Source organism: Danio aesculapii, chromosome 20, assembly GCF_903798145.1.
Source record: "Danio aesculapii chromosome 20, fDanAes4.1, whole genome shotgun sequence".
Taxonomy (NCBI): Eukaryota; Metazoa; Chordata; class Actinopteri; order Cypriniformes; family Danionidae; genus Danio; species Danio aesculapii.
The window spans coordinates 35,083,761-35,106,151 of NC_079454.1; the positions used below are offsets into that span (position 1 = coordinate 35,083,761).

General features: G+C 37.1%; 2 protein-coding genes across 2 annotated transcripts in view; one reads left to right on the forward strand and one right to left on the reverse strand.

Annotated features, from left to right (window-relative positions):
* Window positions 1-3,025: 3,025 nt before the first annotated feature.
* Window positions 3,026-8,675, forward strand: arpc5b (actin related protein 2/3 complex, subunit 5B). The gene is made up of 4 exons (XM_056445258.1): window positions 3,026-3,304; window positions 4,095-4,168; window positions 6,461-6,637; window positions 7,574-8,675. The coding sequence occupies exons 1-4, from the start codon at window positions 3,166-3,168 to the stop codon at window positions 7,634-7,636; spliced, it is 453 nt and encodes a 150-aa protein (XP_056301233.1). The 5' UTR covers window positions 3,026-3,165; the 3' UTR covers window positions 7,637-8,675.
* A 1,763-nt stretch (window positions 8,676-10,438) lies between these two features.
* hmcn1 (hemicentin 1) overlaps window positions 10,439-22,391 on the reverse strand; it is a 134,288-nt gene continuing 122,335 nt past the window's right edge. The window contains exons 93-107 of the mRNA XM_056480757.1: window positions 21,663-21,833; window positions 21,081-21,227; window positions 20,728-20,865; window positions 20,527-20,648; window positions 20,196-20,433; window positions 19,589-19,651; window positions 19,355-19,474; window positions 19,049-19,183; window positions 18,446-18,559; window positions 18,235-18,360; window positions 17,575-17,703; window positions 14,961-15,323; window positions 12,416-12,535; window positions 12,173-12,299; window positions 10,439-12,090 (exon numbers count right to left, since the gene is read on the reverse strand). Coding sequence (XP_056336732.1) covers window positions 11,724-12,090; window positions 12,173-12,299; window positions 12,416-12,535; window positions 14,961-15,323; window positions 17,575-17,703; window positions 18,235-18,360; window positions 18,446-18,559; window positions 19,049-19,183; window positions 19,355-19,474; window positions 19,589-19,651; window positions 20,196-20,433; window positions 20,527-20,648; window positions 20,728-20,865; window positions 21,081-21,227; window positions 21,663-21,833 — 2,480 coding nt within the window. The 3' untranslated portion in view covers window positions 10,439-11,723. The remainder of the gene's footprint in view (window positions 12,091-12,172; window positions 12,300-12,415; window positions 12,536-14,960; window positions 15,324-17,574; window positions 17,704-18,234; window positions 18,361-18,445; window positions 18,560-19,048; window positions 19,184-19,354; window positions 19,475-19,588; window positions 19,652-20,195; window positions 20,434-20,526; window positions 20,649-20,727; window positions 20,866-21,080; window positions 21,228-21,662; window positions 21,834-22,391) is intronic.

A 22,391-nucleotide genomic window follows, 5' to 3' on the forward strand; every position in this document is an offset into this window, starting at 1 on the left:
TTGCGTTTGTCTATGATTTAAGTGAAGTTTCATAAACTAATTTCGAGAGGAGCACGTGATATGATGGAGCACGTCTGGCCACTCATCTGTAATCAGTAATCAATCAGAGTGATCCTAGTTTACTATAAATGGATCATTTTCTCCCTACTGTTTCTATCTTCGTTTGGAAGAATCCCACCTTCCACCACATCTCCTCCTTTTCCTCCCTTTTCTAAAGGGGGAGCTCTCGAGACCTACCTGATCTCGGAACTCCTGATATGCTTATCGACCGGGCGGGAGCCCTGGGCTCAAATATCTCCGAGCTCAGGGTTCTCTCCCAGGACAGCATGCCAAACCTGCTTTATACGCCAAGCATATCTAAGTGGGAACTTTTGAATGGGAATCAACCACTGTAAAAACATCACGTGTGGGTGTTTATTTACCCCCAACTTGGTATTTAAAGTTTCCATTTAGATACAGAGATAGTTTTCATTTCTAGCCAAGTCATTTCCTTTCACTGTTAAACACTATTATCTGTTAGTATGTGAGAAGAGGTGAGTAGAGAATCTAACAATTCAAATATCAGGATGACGATGTATATTTTTTTACCCAGTGCAATACCAGAAGATAATTGCAGGAAGCACAAAATCACAGACTTTGTCAGATTTGCTCCACTATAACACCTACAGTACATCTATGAACTTGCTCATTTAAAATGATTATACATTAACTGGATACTCATGTATAGATTATTTAATCAGATGCAGAGTATTCATTTAGTATTTATTTACATAACCATGAATACTTATGCTAAAAAAGTCTAATGTTTTTTGACAAAGAATGATAGAGACTGGATGAAAAAAAAAAAAGAAATGTAAAAATCTTTATTCTAACTATTAGTTTTTTGTTTTTCTTTTAAAGTGCATTAGTGTCTGCCATATTTTCAGAAGATTTTGGAAGTATATTTCGTTTCCACTATTAAACATGATTGATTTAAAAATAGACAATGTGAACAGATGGACGAGTCCAAAAACACATTGGCTTCGACGTCACAGTAGGTTTGTTTATCTGTTACTGATCAGAAATAAATTTTCCAATGGATAATATGAATGGAGAGTTTTGATGCCATTAGTCAAAACTAATATGCTTAGTAAAATACCTTTGTAAAGGCATGGGGCATTCTGACCTACATAATAATATACAGTCCAAGTTTTTTTTTCCAGCTGCAACATCGTTAGCCATGTTTATATTAGAAACACACCGGATCTGTTCTCTAATCTCATTTTTAATGATAACTTAATATCACACTTATAGTTTCAAAACACAAAATATTTAATATGCACGTCAGATGAACTTAATCTTCACGCTTCCACTGACAAACTCTTGAAATTCTCAAATAACATTAAAGAATGTCATATCATCTGCTGTAATTCGAGTCAATGACATAAATAGCAATAAGGTCATAAGCAAATTTGTTAGCATCACGTTTTGAGGTTCCTCTTAATGTGCAACTCCATAATGAATGTTTTATGTGTGACAGGTAAACGGTTTGTAATGAAACTATGAACCGCCCATTAGAAACTTCCGCTCCTCACACAGTTATTGCATCACAAATACATCACACATGTGTCACCTGCTCTAAAAAGAACAGGCTTCCAAAAAAGAGAGACCAATACTCTGAAAAGCTCATGTCTGTCAACTCTTTTTGAAGATGAATAGTCACAGGACACGGATGAGAGAATCTTAGAAAGCTTTGTTGTTGTTGTTGTTATAAACCATTGTGTCCTCTTCAATACAGCTTATCGCAAAAAGTTTCAAGATTTAACTACAGTACCTTGTAATTCTGAATCGAAACCCCCATTTATTTTAATCATGTGTCTGTTAGTTGTTGTGATGTCTGAATGTTGCCAATAATAACCTTCCAAGCCTACCTCAGTACATCTGTGTGCTGTCGACGGTTGGAGAGGAGGAAAAGCTGAAGAGTTTTCATTCGCTGGAATCATAAATACATTTTATTTGATTATCCTTTATGTCTGAGTAGAATTTAATAACACTATCAAAGTGAACGGACTTGGCAATATTTTCCACATATTTATCCAGAAATGCCAAACAAATTGAAGTGCTGCTAATGCTACACCATGGATTACTTTGAGATGTGGAAACCAGGATAAATTACTTACCAAGCAACAGTGTGAAACGAAGAAAATTAGAGACCATTAATGATTATTTTACTAGCCACATAGCCATATTCATACAGAATGTCCAAACAGACTTGTGTACAAGGGCGCCAAATATTTGAAAGTGTTCTATCGCCATCTACTGTTACATGACTGCCACTGCATATTGAATTAATGTTATTGTAATTAGCGCATGGTACATTTTAACATACGGCATTAATTACTTACTTCCAGTGTTGCATAATGACTTAAAAAGCAACTTAAGCCTACTTAAAAAGTTGTTATTATTATTATTATTATAATTATTATTATAATTATTATTATTATTATCATGCTTTAAACAGGGCAGCAGTGGGTAGCACGATCGCCCCACAACAAGAAGGTCGCTGGTTCGAACCCCGGCTGGGTCAGTTGGACCCCCCTTTTGCCTTCAGAACTGCCTTAATCCTTCGTGACATAGATTCAACAAGGTACTGGAAATATTCCTCAGAGATTTTTGGTCCATATTGACATGATAGCATCACGCAGTTGCTGCAGCTTTGTCAGCTGATATCCATGTTACACCACATCCCAAAGATGCTCTATTGAATTGAGCTCTGGTGACTGTAGAGGCCATTTGAGTACAATGAACTCAGTATTGTGAAAAGCTAGATTATTTACCATCATATAATTTATTTACCAGAATTATACACCAGAATCTAACAATAGTTTAGCAGTTATGTTATACTATAAGTGTGTACTGTTTATTTTTAGCGTTTTAATAAATTTGACCCATTAATCGATTAGAAGTGTGCTGAGGTCCTCTAGTGGTTGAAAAGAATTGATTTAGAAACATCCTTTCCGCGGTGTCGATAGAGGGCGCGCTATGCGGAAGTGAAGGAATCCATCATTGACGGCCAGACTGAGGTTGCAGGAACCGCCAGTCTCGTTCAGCGCACAGGATTGTTAGATGGTGTTGATGCAAAAGCGCTTAGTTTAACTTCAAACGGGGGAATCATCTACCATCATCATGTCAAAGAACACGGTGTCCGATCGTTTCAGGAAAGTGGACGTGGATGAGTACGACGAGAACAAGTTTGTGGACGAAGAAGAAGGAGGAGAAAACCAGCTGGGTCCAGATGAGGCAGAGGTGGATTCTCTCATCAGACAATATCCTTCTTTATTCAGCATGATCTGAAAAAAAATCTTGATCTTCCAGAGGCACAAGCTCACGTTAAGATCAGTGTGCTCTATGCTTTAGTGAGTGGCAATTATGACTGATACAGTGCGGCTATTTCAACATTTGAGCGTGCATTAATATATTAAATACATAATGCATACATTCAGCGTGCTTATTAATAGAAGCCAAGTGGATTTTGTATGGTTTGCAGCTAGTGTTACACGTAACATGCACTGATTTACGTACTTGCTGTATAATTCATGAGTTGCCTGATACACACCAGCTGGCCTTCACATTTCTGTGCATCAAATACAAAACATGCTGAACTGTGCTAGAGTGTGTTATTGTGATCATTTACGATACTTTATTTAGAGAAACACGATGTTATTTGTTTTAGGAAGTCCTCCCTTCCTGAACAGTCCTATTCAGATCACTGAAATGTCCAGACATGCCTTAACGTTCCTGGCATTCTTCTTGTTAAAAGCGTTTTCCTGCAAAATATGTAATGTATTCCTCGCAGTACAGCATATTATTTTCAGGCTGTCATTTATAACAGATGCATTATTTTAGTATAAGGAAGTTGAATTCATGTCCTTATATGTCATTTTTGCAGGACCCAGGGCTAGTTCCTGTTTCTGATGTTTGCCTTGTGATATGTATGACCCTTCAGTGCAGCAGGTTTACAATACTTTGTATTCTAGTATTGTAAAGGTTTTTTTTTTTTTTTTTTTGCATACATGTTTAAAAACACAGCACATTTTCCTTAACTTCACTCTGCAAAGGGAACCTCATGGGTGCTCTACAGGCAGTATTAAAAAACCCACCGATCAATACAAAGAATCAAAACGTCAAGGTGAGTCATGCCAGCCTTTTGTTTCCCTAAAGAGTAAACAATTATTGTTCTTTGATTATATACAACAAAGATTCCCAAAGTAGGGCCCACGGGCCAAAGTTGGCCCATTGTAACCTTTGATTTGGCTCACCATCCTGTCTGAGATTGAAGTAAAGTTGGTATATATATAATATAATATATATAAAGTTTATATTTGCATCATCACATAACAATTTGTGTTACAGTCCCTATATTGTTTACCACTTTATTTTGAACATTCAGTCAGAAATTGCATACAAGTATGACTTCAAAACAACAATAGCACTATATAGTTGACCGTAAACAGTGTTGTACTTTGATATTCATTGGCTGCTAATATGATTTCCTATATTTACAATTTGCAAAGAATACTTTTCTGAAATTATATTATTAAGAAGAAAGTTGGAATGTGTGAATATTAAACCAACATTACATCAGTATCTAAGAGGAGAGTGAGAATGATGGAGAGGGTTGGGCGAATGCCTTTAACACAGACATCGTCATTTCTAATTTAATGTAATCTTTTTTGTTTGATTTATCGCTGAGCTACAAAAAAAGCAAACAAATTAAATGTTTAATTTAAATATTTTAAATAAATCTGATTTTTAAAAATGTAAATCCTGTCGCTCAACGGATGGAGGACTATGAGGAAGACATTGGCGAGCAAATCAAGGCAAAAACAATACAAAACAAGGCAATAGTGTAATTCTGTAATAAATTGTTGAGAATGTTTTTACTGTAATAAGTTCATTATGAAAATGTAAAAGATTACTTTATTAGTTAATATAAAGCAATGTTTTCTAGTCATTTTGAAATATTCTTAAATAAATTACTATGTTAACCTTCGACCAGCCAGAAATCGATTTCATGAACCGATCGCAAGTGTTTGTTTACGAGTTTACAAGTGTGAGCGATTGCAGCTATAATATATACTGATGTGGAGCAACCTCTGTTTACAGTCTATAATTTATGTATTATTATTTATGTTCACACCTAAATGGTTATAAGATATGTGTTTACGTAATTATATGCTGCATCTTTAATTTATTCTCTTAGGTAAGGACCATACTTATAGGGAAAATATGCATTATAAATCTTGAAGCATCAGAATCGGTACTTCGTATCGGCCGATCACCATGACAAGGAATCGGTACTCTGTATCGGCTGCATCCCTAGAAGCATCCCAAGAAGTCACTGATTGATTTGAATCATTCAGCCTGATGTGTTTACTACTCCAAAATATTTAAAATGTTCCCCAAAATAAAACAAACTGTGTTCAAAGGGGGAAAAGTTTTAGTTTTTTATCCAGACATTTAAATAGAATATATTTTAGAGCAGTAATCACAATACCGTCAAACCGTGATATTTTTATTCAAGGTTATCATACAATCAGAATCTTAGACTGGCCCATGCCTACAGTAGGAGAGGGTTCAGGGTGAATGCCTTTAACACAGAGATCGTCATTTCTAATTTGATGTAACCTTTTATGTTTGTTTTATTGCTGAGCTACAAAAAAAGCAAACTGAAATTAAATTTAAATGCTGTAAATGAATCAGATAAAAAAAAAATGTATATACACTGTCACTCGGTGGATAGAGGACTATGCAGAAGACATCGACGAGCAAATCAAGGCAAAGACTAGTGAAATTCTGTAATAAATGGGATTTTTTTGTTTTTACTGTAATAAGTTCATTATAAAATGTAAAAGAAAATACTGTATTAGTTAATAAAAAGCAGTGTTTTCTAGTTCTTTTAAAACATTATTAAATAAATTAGGTAATTACCCATGGCAACTATATTTACCTTCGGCCCACCACCCTCAATCAAGTTTGGTTTTTGGCCCTTCATAAGAAAAAATTGGGGCACCCTTAATAAATCATAATCGTAATTGTTGTCATTGGACAGAACTTTGAAGGTAAAACTGTTTGGGCAGTGTTGTCGTTTTGCCACTGGGTCTTTTTCCACAATATTTTATGTTTTGGTGTTGTTATTAAACATATTTACTTCTTTGAAATGATACAAAAAAAGAAACGTTTATGCATTTGCGCTGTTAAAAAATATTATAAATAAAGGATTAAAGGTTCCTAAAAGAATAGTTACACCTGTGTTGTTTGTAGTAATTCATCATTTGGTTCTCAACTGAACTTTATAGGTTGTAATATAAACCTAAAAATAATATCTAAAAAAGTATTTTGTGCATTTTTCAGATATAAAAAATAACAATCGAAATATCTATGAGAGTAACTTTTCCAGATTTTCTGAATTGTTTTGTAGGATCGAGCTGAAGGTCTGGTGCTGAAGGTGCTCAGCTCATTCAAAAGTACTGACATAGAGAAAGGAGTTCAGTCTTTGGATAAAAATGGAGTTGACCTGCTCATGAAATACATCTACAAGGGGTTTGAGCGGCCGTCCGAAAACAGCAGCGCCGTCCTACTGCAGTGGCATGAAAAGGTAAACAAAAGCAGTTAAAAATTCATGTTCTTATAAACAAACACGTGTTGTGCTCATCCTAGGCATAATCAGTTAAAGAATAGTTCAAACAAAAATGAAAATTTACTCACTATTTACTCTACCTCATGTGTTTCCAAACATTTATGAGTTTTTTTTCATCTGTTAAACACAAAAGAAGATATTTAAAAAAAATCTGTAACCTGCCTTCAATAATAGGAAAAACAAATCCTATGGAAGTCAATGGTTACAGGTTTCCAACCTTCTTCAAAATATCTTCTTTCGTGTTCAACAGAAGAAAGAAACTCATAAAGGTTTGAAACAAGTAAAGGGTGAGAAAACGGTGACAGAATCCTCATGTTTGGATGAACCATCCCTTTAAATCACAGGTGTCAAATCCAGTTCCTGGAGGGCTGCAGCTCTGCACAGTTTAGTTCCAACCCTGATTAAACACACTAAAGCTGCGGTCACACTGGGCTTTTCCTCCCATAGACTTCCATTCATATGCACGCCAATGCGTCAGACCGGAAATGCAGGGTCATGCGTTAAGTTTCGCAGTTCGCTGCGGTACAAAGTTCAAGCTTGGTGAACTCTGACCTGCGAAATCGCATCACTAGACTGCGTGAGACCAATCGAGGATCAAAACAAGACCTCTCTGGACAGAAATTTAAAACATGGAGCAATCGCTCGCTTTTTTAATGTCTAAACAAATGGTTTAATCCTGCCCCTTTTCACAGCGCCTCACGACAGAATTTCGCACACACAAAGCCCAGTGTGACCGCAGCTTTACCTGCAGGTTTTAAACGAGCCTGAAGGACTTAATTAGTTTGATCAGGTGTGTTTAATTAAAGCTAAACTGTGCAGAGCTGCGGCCCTCCAGAAAATGGACTTGACATCTGTGTGTTTAAATTCTCTATATTTGCTCTGTCTTCTCCTCAGGCTCTTTCTGCGGGTGGAGTGGGCTGCATCGTGAGGGTCCTAACAGCCAGAAAAACAGTGTAAACTGTACGCGGTTTGCACAATGCACTCAAAACAAAAACCCAGCAGTGAAAAAAACCTGCTGAGACACTCAGAACAAAGCGATGACTTTCCACAGGGTACTTAAGACGACCTCTCATATGATTTCAATGCGTTTTCTGTCATATCATTCTTCACTCACAGTCAAAACTCATTATCATGTCATCGGTTGTATGTTATACTTACCGTAGCTTCTCTCAGGAACACTTTTCTATGCTATTATATATTGCATTCAGCAATCTGAATACAATGGACTGGTTAGAGTTTTATAAAAGCCTTGCTTAAGTTTATTATAACCTTTTATTACTACTACTAATTTACTTAGTGAGAAACGGCCATGTAACCTCAGTTATTTTATTCTGCATCATGTGTGAATGGCTTGAAATGAACAGCCACACAGGGTGGTGGGTTTTACTGGCACCACGTCTGTCAGCATCAACAGTCGGATTATGAATAATACTCTCTGGTGCATTAAACCTTCCCATCACTGATCCCTTCTCGTTTGTTCTAAATCGCAGGACGTTATGCCATAGTATTTATTTTTTTTCCATAACCAAAGCGCATTAGCTCCTATACTCATATAAGTCACATTTCCCATCTTACTGTACTACACTTCATCTGAAACAGCTGTTTGATTCTCTTGGCTAATCGGGACTTTCACTAATGCTGTTATAAAGTATTAATGTCCTGTCTTAATGTATCTGTGTCAGCATTCCAAAGCACTTAATGCAGTGGACCATTGCTATTGTATGTGTGTCAGAATGTATATGTCTGTATGGATGCGTTTGGAAGCCAATCATGTTGAATACTATTACTGCCTCAAAGCAGATCATCACTGATACAGTCTGATCTGAGACATAACGTCTGATCACAGGGACCTGCCTTTACAATGCAGTAATACAGAACGCAAACACTCAATAATAAACCAAACCGGTATGATGACTGCCTTACAAAAATATTCCTTTTTTTATGTTTGTGCTTTTGTGATCGAATAATAAAATATTCAATATATATGCACACCTAAGGACCTGACTTTTATGATTCAGTATGTAATGTGTTTGAGATTCATTGGGATTTTCTGTGAATATTGTATGTTGTAATACACATTAGCCAATAGGTTTTAAAATATTGTTACAAGGGGTTGGTCGAAATTATTTTCTCTGGTAATTGATATCGCCAATGAAATAGTATTTAGTCTATTTCCAGTATACATTACATTACAAATCAGAAGTTTGAGCCTTTCTTAACAGATAAATAACATTAAAATAGTAACATAGTTAAAATGGTAATATTTTGAAATACAAATACATTTTCAAGTATCATTTTCTATTTTAATATATTTTAAAATATATATATATAATCATTTTATTCCTATATAATTATCATTTATTCCTGTGAAGTCTCAGCATTAATTACTCCAAGTTTTCAGTGTCACATGATTTTTCAGAATTGAATTTACTACAATTTTTAGTACTTCTATCATTTTTATACATCTATTTTTACTGGACCTACCTGTGCGTTTTAATGGAAATAATGCACACCCTCCAGGCCATCAGAATCACCAACAGACCATGGAATAATCCTATTAATACAGTACTTTTTTATAAAAAAATTTTTATAATAAATTCTCTCTATAATCCCCAATTGAATCCATCATTGATAAAAATACACTCACCGGGCACTTTTTTAGGTACACCTTACTGGTACCGGATCCCCTTTTGCCTTCAGAACTGCCTTAATCCTTCATGGCATAGATTCAACAAGGCACTGGAAATATTCCTCAGAGATTTTGGTCCATATTGACATGAGAGCATTACGCAATTGCTGCAGATTTGTCGGGTGCACACCCATGATGCAAAACTCCCGTTCCACCACATCCCAAATGTGCTCTATTGGATTGAGATCTGGTGACTGTGGAGGCCATTTGACTACAATTAACTCATTGTCATGTTCAAGAAACCAGTCGAAGGTTATCCTGCTGGAAGTATCCATCAGAAGATGTGTACACTGTGGTCATAAAGGGATGGACATGGTCAGCAATGATACTCAGGTAGGCTGTGGCATTGACACGGTGCTCAATTGGTACTAATGGGCCCAAAGTGTGCCGAGAAAACATCCCCCACACCATTTCACCACCACCACAAGTGTGAACCGCTGATGCAAGGCTGAATTGATCCATGCTTTCATGCTGTTGATGCCAAATTCTGACCCTACCATCAGAATGTTGCAGCAGAAATAGAGACTCATCACACCAGGCAACGTTTTTACAATATTTTGTCCAATTTTGGTGAACCTGTGTGAATTGTAGCCTCAGTTTCCTGTTCTTAGCTGACAGGAGTGGCACCCGGTGTGGTCTTCTGCTGTGTTGTGTGTTCAGAGATGCTCTTCTCCATACCTCGGCTGTAACGAGTGGTTATTTTAGTTACTGTTGCCTTTCTATCAGCTCAAACCAGTCTGGCCATTCTCCTCTGACCTCTGGCATCAACAAGGCATTTGTGCCCACAGAACTGCCACTCACTGGATATTTTCTCTTTTTCGGACCATGATCTGTAAACCCTAGAGATGGTTGTGCGTGAAAATCCCAGTAGATCAGCAGATTTCTGAAATACTCAGACCAGCCCTTTCTGACATCAACAACCATGCCATGTGCCAAGTCACTTAAATCACCTTTCTTCCCCATTCTGATGCTCAATTTGAACTGCAGCAGCTCGTCTTGACCATGTCTACATGCCTAAGTGCATTGAGTTGCTGCCATGTGATTGGCTGATTAGAAATTAGTTAATATAACAAAAATGAACGTATTGTACATTTTATTGCTTTTTTAAAAAAGGGATTACAACATCATATTACAAATAAAAACCCAAATACTTATATACATATCATGAAAATAGAATACACCTTGATTACTGAACAAAGTAAAACACAAAACAACAGATCAAATGCGTATGAACCTGTAATGCTAATGAGACATTGCTATTATGTGCATACTTACTGATTGTCAAAACACTCTTGGAGTAAAGGTAGTGCTTACCTGAGGTGGACGTTCTTTTCATGTTCACTGCAGATGTGGCTCAAACCTCATCATCATGTTGCAAAGCACAAATTAAAAGCAACAAATCTTCCTCATTTCATAGAAAGCAATGGAGGGAATTGAGTCTCTTCCATATATTCAAGCAATTCCCAATAAGTTAATAGGTAGACATAAATGCAGACGTATTCTAGAACACCACCCACTGTCCTGATGCACATTCTGATGGAGGATTCTTGTGCGGCAGATCTGTTAACCTGCGGGTTTACAACTGCTTTCATGCTAGGTCTGTCTGGATAATTCCTAGGCCTTAAAAGAGAATATCTTCAAGTGGCGGATCAGCACTCAAACACACACTGTCATGACACACTTCTCCGTCATGCATGTACAAAAACTGCACTTTTCTCAGAGGTTGCGCTATATAAGGTTGTATCTGGATGGACGTCAATGTGAATTTTCCAACATTCTGTTTTTATATTTCAGCAATACAAACTTTTTCATTGCGTGTTTACTTAAGTTAGCATTTTTGCTGCATCTTGATCATACTTGCGTTTTTGTACTGTAGCCTTCAATGTATAGCCAGCAGTAGAGAAACAAGTTCGACGTGCATTCTTTAACCTCAATATTCACTTTGTGCATTGCCCATGTATGCATACTGTCTGCTGGGACACAAAATCCATCCACTGACCCTCCTGAAAATCACGCTGCAAACTAAATGGACGGTCATACTAAAGTGTAGGGCTTTAAGTCGTACTTTTTTGGCCTTTTCTGTTCATAATGTGAAAGAGACACACACTGTGCGTTCACAAATTGCTCACATGATTTAATGATCAATATGTTTCCGCTAGCATCCACTTTCTTTCCAAATTCTCTCTCGTATCTCTTTCCTGGTTCATATTAACAGATGTGGTTGAGTTTTTCTTTCCAGACAAGTTTGACCACCCTTAACATGACTGAAAATATTCGTAAACTATTAAATGATGGATTCATAGCGCAACCTCTGATCATTCCCTCTCTTCGTAGGCTGTGGGGGTAATAAAGTGCTCAGTAGGGATAGGCTGAGACAGCGATGTAGACGATGAAGGTGGTCTGGTACTCTATTCCTCCATCGATGCTGTAAGACAGAGCTCGCACTTTCATGCGGTACGTGTGAGGCTCGCGCAGTGGCCGGGTGGTGAACAGAACACCCTTGAGGTTTTCATCCCGGAGGGCGAAGGGCAGAGTCATGTCTTCGTCGACCACTAAAAAGGAAGTACGCGGGTGGACGACTCCATCCTGGGTGTAGGCAACCAATCGGATCAGGTCCTGATTGGCGGCGATGCCGAAGGGCAAGGACAGCAGTTTGTACTCCAGTGCATATGGGCTCAGGGCACACTCCAGGTCATTAGGCGGGCAATTCTTCAAGCAGAACCTATGGTGAAAAGAAGACCTTGATTTTGAACAATCAGCTAAGTGAAAGTTGACTATTTGAAAGAATGGAGTGTTCGTCTCACCCTGTGACAGGATCTCTCTGATAGTTGGGAGGGCAAGGTGTGTCAATACACTGGTAACTCCCTCTCATATTGAAACACATCCTGTTTGCACCACACTGAATGTTCTGCTCCAGGCATTCATCTATGTCTGTCCATATGCAAGGCAAAATGATTTTTCTTATATTTACTTGTTACAGGTCACACCCTAGAGAGTTTAGCACATATATTGTGTAGTTTTTTTATTGCACATGTTAATTGTTTTACCTTGGCAGGTTTTGCCGTTGGTCATAAGCCGATAGCCGCTGGGACACAAGCATCTATGGCTGCCTGGAGTGTTCATACACTCATGCTGACATGTATCCCTCTGTTCACACTCGTTAATATCTACAAACACAAAATGGGGAATAATTAATAGGTTATATTTTTGGGAAATGGTAAAAAAATTTTTTTTTTTTCAAAATTAAACGTTAATTAACATCACCATTCATCACTATTATTTATGAATGGCTTATAGAAAATATGAAAGTTAATCTAATATAACAAATTTATAAAAATTATTGCTATATTGCTTGAAGGTCTTCTGAGAGTTTGTGTCCTACTGAGGTCCTAAAGGGACACATGAGATGGAATACTCTTATTTACTCACAAAACAGTTGGGTTCACCTACAGTAAGATGGTTTGTATTCATTGCAAATGTTTTGAGTTCCAAAATGTTGTATTTTATCACAAAGACTGACATTTACTCACATAGTTTCTCAGAGCAATACAAAAGTTTTCAATAGAAATAAAACATTTCTCAGGGGATACCAATGCAAAACCTTTTGCAACCAGACATTTCTGTAAAAAAAAAAAAAAAAAAAAAAAAAAAAAATATATATATATATATATATATATATATATATATATATATAAATATATATATATATATATATATATATATATATATATATTATTACATACTGTATATATATATATATTTCTGATCATTTTCCTCCTTTAAAAATGAGTAGTTTTTGGTATCACTTTATTTTGATGGTCCCTTTACGCATTTTGGTGAGTTTAAGTTAAATTGCATCTACTATACATGCCGACTAATTCTCATTAGATTATAAGTAGACTGTTAGGTTGGGGTTAGTGTAAGTTGACATGTACTTGCAAAGTTTCTTAAAGTCAGTTAAATGTCTGTTAAACGAGCAGTATGAGCAGATATTAAAGGGCACCTATGATGAAAATAATTTTTGGGAGCTGTGAGGACAGGACTGTCTGTAGGTATAGTGTATACACTGTCATATCGGGGTGATATAAACACAATTTTATTTGCTGATGTTAAAATAGGATCCAAATCCCTCCCATTTTGAGGCCCACCGCAACATGACCTAGGAGTGCGATTTCCCCACCCTCAAAACTACTTGACAGCAGCGTATTAACATGTCTCTGTAATAACGCGTATAATTATATCAACAAGACAGGACGTGCGCAAAGCAACCGGGATTTAAAGATCTGTTCAGCTATCTGTGATCATCAATCATCATCAAATGTGATCAAAAATGAGTTTTACATTTTTAAAACATTTTAAAAACAGTGCATGTTTGTATTAAAGTAAGTTAAAGATGGTAAAAATCACTGTAATTCATCACCATAGCCACATGTCAGTATAATTATAAAAGAAGACGCTTCAATCCAGGTTTGTGAATGTAAGAACAGGTTTACTTTGTACTTTAAGATAACGGATGTCCATTCATCAGTGCATATTAACGTGTATCCTGCCACATTTGCCGTGCAAAAACAGTGCAAGGTTAAATGCGCGTGCTTGTGTGTGTGTGTGTATTTGTAATGACTGTGTCATTCATTATCACAGAATTAACTCCACAACAAATACATCAAATAATCATTGATAAAGTTCTTACTGTAGTATTTCTCACAAACGTTACGTGACATCTGCTTTTTTCATGTCTGTCACTGTGCTGTTTATCTGATACAGCTGAGGCAGAGATTGAGGCACACTCTGACGCATAGGAACGGTGGGTGGGGACAACTAGCATTAAAGGCACAGGCAACAAAAACAGCTACAGTGTGTTCAGTGGAGAAAATTCCAATATTCTGAAAGCTATAATAAATAATCTGATGTTTTTTTTGAGCTGAAACTTTACAGACCCATTCTGGAGACACAACATATTTATCTTAAATCTTGAAAAAGGGCTAAAATAGGTGCCCTTCAAGAAGACAGTCAACTAATAAAATGAAAAGTAATTAGCATGTAGTTCCAATGCAACTTTAGTCAACAAAATGTGCAATAGGGACCATCAAAATAAAGTGTTTCCTAGTTTTTTACTGATTGACTTCTTTCTTTTAAATTATTTAATATGAGTGTGATACTTTATAAAAACTGGTTTAAAATTCTTTTTTATACAATATTATAATAAAAAACAATGATTCCATTTTTATTTTTGGATGAACTATTCCTTTCAGACATAGGTGTCTCAAACTCAATTCCTGGAGGGCCGCAGCTCTGCACAGTCTTGCTCCAACCCTTATCAAACACATCTGATCCAACTAATGAAGGTGTTCATGACTCTTTTGAACACCTTGATTATTTGGATCAGCTGTGTTTAATAGGGTTGGAGCAAAACTGTGCAGAGCTGTGGCCCTCCAGGAATTAAATTTGAGACTCCTATGTTTTAAGACATTTGATTATTAGTTTTCAGTGAAACAGAAGACAAAACTCAATTAAAAAAGTGCATTTCATACAGTACATATAACACATGAGATTAAACCCACACTCAACTGCAGATTAACCATGTGTAATTACCTAAGCAATGGCCATTTTTGGCCTTAAAACCAAGGGGGCAGGTATTAGTACTCCTACGACTGCGTGAAGGGGCACTGTTTGGTCTGTTGGCCACATGACGCCCCCCGTAGGGTACATATGAGGGGTAACTCTGGGATGTCAGGCTATGGTATCGCTGCAGGTAGGAGCTTCGATCAGAGGAGGACTGGGATGTTCTGTACCCATATGAAAAAGTCTCATAGCTGGGCAAGCGCTCTAGTCCAGCACAGGACTTGCCATCGCCCAACAGGTGGAGCCCCGGTGGGCACAGGCACTTGTAGCTGCCAGGGCTGTTCACGCACTGATAGGCACAGGGCACCGGTACCAGCTCACACTCGTTTATATCTGCTCTCACAGCAAGACCAGCACAGAGAAAGAGAAATCGGGAAAAAGAAAGGAAATAGAGTGGAAATGAAAATAAACAGATGAAAGGAAGGGGTGAGAAAATTTACTAGATGAGTAGCTATCTGTCAAAAGCATCTTTCTTATGCAAGAAAATATTACTTTCTGAATTTATTGATTGTTCATGAACAGATTTATTTGTATTATAACATTAAAGTGCCCCATTATGCTTTTCAGAAATTTACTTTCATTTTCAACGTGTCAAAAATTTAATTGTACAATAAAAGTTACTGTAAGAAGGTTGCTGGTTCGAGTCTCGGCTGGGCCAGTTGGTATTTCTGTGTTGAATTCTTCCCGTTTTGGCCTGGGTTTCCTCCGGGTGCTCCAGTTTTCACCACAGTCCAAAGACAGGCGCTATAGGTGAATTGAATAAACTAAATTTGAGTGTGTGAATGTGAGAGTGTATGAGTGTTTCCCAGTACTGGGTTGTGGCTGGAAGGGTATCCGCTGCATAAAACATATGCCAGAATAGTTGGCGGTTCATTCCACTGTGGCAACCCCAGATAAATATGGAATTAAGCCGAAGAAAAATTTCCAGAATTTCCAGCCAAGTGCAATGGAAAACATAAAAAGAAAATTGCCACTTAAAACTGTGAGAAACACTAGAGGAAAGGCAAACTTCTGGTCAACTTTTCAAATAGTGACAACTTTAAATGATGAGCCAACCAGTTATGCACAATGTACAACTTGTAAGTTTGGGTAAACTATGGACTACATATTGCTTGGATATCGATGTCACTTAAAAAACTAAAACTTACATTTAAAAAAACAAACAAACAAACAAAAACTCCAAACATTTCTCTAAATTATTCTGATAAAAAAACAAAAGAACATCAACTTTCTATTAAATACAAATCTGGTCTATTGTAACTATTGTAAAGTACCAGCTGTTTGGTGGAAAAAAGATGGGCTTCGGGTCGGACTTGAGCCAAACATTTTAATAAGCTGTTGGACAAGGGCTACAGGGCTATAGCACGTGCGTCTCGGGCCAGGGCCAGGCTAGGGCTAAGATTTAAGACCCTTGCAGGGTTCTACCCAGAACAGAACCCAGGTGCACTCAGCCTTCATATCTGCACCTGAAAAATAGGCTCTATGCACAGCTAGAATTTTACGCAATGATAAACTTACGGTGAAAACTTAATGTGACTATTTTCAATTTCACAAGGTTGTTTTTACAGCATCAATGTTGTAATGTAATTACAATACATTCAGTTAAAGATCTGAGACCCACTTCATATCGTATATCTAACAGGCAGTAAAGATCGCAGATTTTTAAAGAAATAAAATCTTAAATATGACAATTTTGTAATGGAGAGTTCACCGGAAGCCCTTGGGCTGCCTGGCTGAAAATAAAAGTCAGTGTGCATATATCTTTATCAGAAAAACATGGTAGCTTGCAGGTGAATCAAGTTGAAATGCAAAGTCGGAATATACTATTTGACCAATCAGAGCAAGTAGGCTCTCGGAAGGGTGTGTTTTAGAGATCAGATCCTTGACTGTGTATAAGTGATGATGCTGTAGTGTATGAAAAAATAAGCATAGTTTGAGCTTGGATGCATGTAAACCTATAGTAAGATATCACTAAAACAAATCTTTAAAGTAGCATAATTGGGGCACTTCAGATAACTTACTGACCAATTATCAATGCTGAAACCCAACAGAAACAACTGTATAGCATAAAAAAAAACATTAAATGCCTCTAAAGGGCATCCAAAAAAAGTCAAAGCAAAGCATAGCACTTCTGGGGAGACACTCAAGCAGGAGGCTGAGAGGTCTAAGAAGATAGACAGAGGTAAAGAAGAACAGAATCGAGGTAGTCATGCTGGCCTTGCTGAGAAAATGAACCTACTTACCGATGTAACATTACACGTGCCCAACCTCGCTGATAATTACTACAGTGACTCCTTGGATCCTTCATTTGGTTACAGTATCAGTCACCATGCCCTTTTTTGTGTGTTAAGGTTAAAGGTTGGTTAGATGATAAGCACTGAGGCAATGTAAGCAAGCTGTGTGGAAGGAAGTGACATCATAGGTTCAGAAAGCTGTTTAGATGAGGGATGGTTCACAAAAATGAACGGTAGTGAAACAATAAAGGAATGGGATGCAGGTTGGCGTTTGGTAGGAAAGCAGCCATAAATGTTGGGTTTTCGAGAGAGGATTAGAGTTAGGATTTTGGGGGATTTAGAGTACGTACCAAGGCAGGGACGTCCCACACCCTGAGAGCGGTACCCTCTCGGACAGGTGCAGTGGTAACTACCTCTGGTGTTTTCACAGATCTGATTATACCTGCACTGATGTGTGCCATCATGGCACTCATCAATGTCTGCAAGCAGATAAAAAATGTATTAGTTTTTGATCTCATTCTCATTTTGTAGCAAGAAATGTTTAAGCGATAATATGAAAATAAGCAATAATATAAAAAACTAATATTTTTACAATTTATAAAAATGTTTTTACATGTATGTATAATAAAATACAATGTCTATCAATTTATATTATTGTATTGGGCATCACAATTAGAGCTGAACAATATATCAGATAAGATATTAATAAATGTATGTATTTTTTATAATTATTTGTACAATGATGACCGTGTTATTTTACATATGATTGTTCAATTTCTGTACTTGAATACTCCACAGAAAACCTTTTATTTATTTATTTATTTATTTATCATCCTAGTCAATCTAAATGAATGAAATCTTCCCAAATAAAGTTATTGAAACCCTCTGGAGAGATTATATTCATATCACAATATATATTGCAGCAAAACAAAATATTGCAATGTCAGATTTTTCCAATATCATGCACCCCTAATCACAATAGCCCTCTTCCACAAACAGAAGCAACAAACCTATGCATGTGCCATTGCCTCCTTTAGTCATGCCAGTAGGGCAGAGGTCAATGCAAGTGTATCCACCTCGTGTGTTTTTACACTGCTGATCTGAGCGACACACTCTCTGTTTGCATTCATTTATGTCTGAGGAGAAAGAAGCAGCACTTAAAGTGGTTAGTAAATCTATGCAACTGTGCAATTAAAACCTGGAGACAGGTTTATAACATACCAATACAGCGCCGATTCCTGAGTTGGTACCCCGGCTCACAAGCACAGCGGAAGCTGCCAATGGTGTTTAGACAGTGCTGATGGCAGGGGTTTGATTCCTGACACTCGTTTATATCTGGAAAAACAGAGTCATATACAGTATATATATAAAATGAAAACTAGATAGCATTAAAGGGATGGTTTCATACAAAAATGAACATTTACCCACTCTCAGGCCAAGATGTTGTGGACTTTTTTCAGTAAAACAATAAAGAAGATTTTAGGCAAAACTGTGGTCCTTGGTAATTTATAAAAAATAAAAAAAAATTATAGTCAATAGCTTGTAAAAATAATATTAAATAAAATAAAATGTATTAAATTAAAATGCCTCTGGCTCCTGAAAATTGATTAGACTGTGAAAAAATTACAATACCAAAGACAACAATTCCAGCTTAAAATGCGTTTTCTTTAATGAAAAAAGGTCGATTTATCACAGAAATGTTAATATTTTGGTGAACTCTTAAATTATGATGTATTATGCTATATAAAAGTACATACGTTCACAATATATTCAACCTCCAAATAACATGAACTAAACTCTAAACTAGTGAAAAAAATCCTGTACCTGAGCAGCTCAGCCCATCCGCTGTCCTCCTAAAGCCCCTCCCACAGCGCATCACACAGCGATATGAGCCAATGGTGTTCTCACAGTCTTGTCCATCATGGCACATATGCCCACTCAGTGAACACTCATCGATATCTAAAGGAAACAGACGTGAAAGAAACAGCTCAGCTGAGAAATACAAATCATACACTACAGAAAAAAAGTTGTGAATAAAAGTAGTACCAAAGCTGCATTTTCCTTGATCAACTATGCAGTAAAATCGCAAATACTGTGAAATAATATTTGAGCTTAAAGACGGTGTCATACCCTGGCATGTTCTGCCATCAGCTGAGATGGTGAGTCCTCTGGGACAGGAACAGTAGTATGTGCCTATAGCATTGTGGCAGGCATGCGAGCAGGGGTTTCCACCCACGCACTCGTTCTCATCTTCATGAGGAAAATGGACAAGGACATAAGCTCAGTGAAAGAAATTCCATGTACAATCAACAATGGGACATTAGTGTTTGCATTACACATAGAAGCAATAAATACTGAATCTACCTGAACAATATGGGCCAGTAGGGTCCAGTTGAAAACCACTGGGACACTGATTACTTCTCTCTCCTGAGGAAGAAAATATGTTTTAATTGGAGAAGGATACTCATTAATACTCATTAAAAAAACATACACAAAAATAAAATCATCTGAATCTAATAAAGAGCTAAAGTATAAAATATGAGAGTTTGTTTGATGTTTGGGAATGTAACAGTATACAAATTTGGCAGTTTTTTGCAAGCTATTTAAAAAAAGAGAGAGAAAACAGTTAGAAAATTTGTGAAATTAGAAAACATAGCACCTAAAAACTGCAGTAAAATAACCAGTAGGATTTTTCAGTAGAATTCTGGCATCTTACAACTAATTCCAGAAAATGTTGTGAACAAATTTTCCCCAATTTAAAAAAGGGCCTGTTCACACACTGTCTCTTCATGGAAATTTACCTGTAATTTAATCTGTAGGTGTGAAAGGGGCTATTAACACCTGCTACTAACACTAGCCGACTATTACTATACTAGCCAAATCAATTAAAAAACATCCATTGTATGTTAATAAAAAGATAATAATAGAAGTGTACATAAAAACTAAAAAGTATTTTATTTGTGTACCATACCTTTAGCAATGGTGGCATGGATGGCAAACTCCAGCATCTCTTCTAGTGGACGGTACAAAGCATTGATAGCTGAAGCGTGCAGCGTCTGCACCAAATACGGCATCTTTCCTCTCGACGGTCCATATGTGATAGTATGATTCCAGGAGTAGGGCACACTCACCCGGTCTATACTGAACATCCGTGTAGACAGAGCATACAGCTGTCCAGGACCTGTCTGGATATAGTCTTCAGTGTAGTCCTGCAGATATATTAATGTGATTAAGCTTATATTGTGCAGTATACATTTTTTAAGTGATTAAAACATGAATGAATTCAGTGTTGGAGCTTCTACCTTGAGACTGATGTCAGCGTTGGAGGGCAGCTGCAGTATGTGTCCATTTACTACAATGTCCAGTAGAAGCGCCCCATCTGAGTCCAGCCCTCGTGCCACATGGGTCATTCTAAGAATCTCTCCTAAGATCAATGCAAGTGTAATTTCAATGAGGAAAACATCATTTGAAGATTCTCTAAACATCCCAGTGATTTCTCTTACCCGTGGCAAACTCCACCTGAGTCTCACGTCTGAAAATGCCATCAGTGAGGGTGAAGCCATTGACAGCTTCACCCAGCTCCTGTGCTGTGGTCCAGTATATTGGGTTCAGGATGGATATCAGCTTTCTCATAGCAGGGCCTGATAATTTAAAAAACAAATATACAACACCAACCTTCTTTTTCTAAATGTTGATGAATAGTCTTTAAACTAAAACCTCACTGCCACATTATTGGTTGATAAATTCAAACTTGTAGTGTATTTATAATAGTATTTATAATAGTCTGGGATATTAAAAATGACACATTGCAGCTTTTAAAAAACAAACAAACAAAAACTCAGAAGCAAAGACTGACCCAGACTCCTTGGTATATTAGTAATGGTGGCCTGTATAACTCTTCCTCCAGTAGAACTGCTGGAGATGGTGGCATTGAGGATGGAAATCCCAAACTCCACATCATTAATGTTCCCAATGATACTTCCTCTGGCTTTCTGAGGACCACCTTAGAGAGAAAAGAGGTAAATTTAATATAATTAGTAGCTAACCTAAAACCAGAGCTGGAAAGTAGCCAGTTATTGGAAAGAGTAGCATATAATGTGTGATGTCCACTTCTCTTATTCTATTGTCTTGTGTAGATATTGGTTTTGCTAGTACATCCACCACAGCAATATAAATCTGTCAAATACTACATGTATTAGCTTTGTCAGGTAGGTCAACTTGTAGAACAACATGACCAGACACTGATTTCAATTGTTGATAGATAGATAGACAGACAGACAGACAGACAGACAGATAGATAGATAGACAGATAGTTAGACATATAGATATATAGACAGACAGACAGACAGACAGCATGCATACATACATACATACATACATACATACATACATACATACATACATACATACATACATACATACATAGTTGAAAATGTACCTGGACATGGCTGTAAGTTACACCTTGACAACTGGGTGGAGTCTCCTGGGCAGGGGCGACCACTGTTGCTAGGTGATGGACTGTTACAGAGTCTGACACGTGTCCGTTCTCCACCTCCACAGGATGCTGAACATTCACCCCAGGACTCCCATGAACTCCACTTGCCATCAACTTCACAAACATAGAGAGAGCAGAAAGTTGTTAAAAAGGTGCTCAATAATGTGGGTTCACTACATGCTGTGATTTGCCCCCAGTGGCAAATCACTGAACAGGTTTCCTAGTTTTTACCTAATCTTGGATCAGTTTTATGAGTTTGTGAGATGTTTTAATGAGACATTTGTAAAGCAAAAGCTAAATTGGCCAAATTTACAGCTGATAAAAACATGTTTACAGCCTGGTACAAAGATGGTTTTAGTGCATTTAGCTAATATTACCCTTCAATGCAACTGTGAGGGGGTGAATTTTTTTTATAACTCATCCGTTTCGTTTATATTGAGTCTGCATAATTTAGGGCGAGGCCACAGCTAGGTCTTGCTGGTCGCGTCATGTCACCTCAGCTGATTCAGGCTGATTAGCCGCTGAACTCTGCATATACATCATATTTTTGTTTTGTTTTATGTGGCTTTACACCGTCAAATGCCTTTTGGAAATTACTTCCTACAATTATCAGGTGATATGGCATGCTGTGTGCACTTAATTGTGCTCACAAACCATTCAAGTGGCCTCTAT

Bases quoted from the DNA above. Each gene is read 5' to 3' on its own strand.
- arpc5b (XM_056445258.1), top strand. From the start codon at position 3,166: ATGTCAAAGAACACGGTGTCCGATCGTTTCAGGAAAGTGGACGTGGAT. The intron at 3,305-4,094 runs AATATCCTTCTT...CTTCACTCTGCA, and splicing joins GGTGGATTCTCTCATCAGAC to AAGGGAACCTCATGGGTGCT. The intron at 4,169-6,460 runs GTGAGTCATGCC...ATTGTTTTGTAG, and splicing joins CAAAGAATCAAAACGTCAAG to GATCGAGCTGAAGGTCTGGT.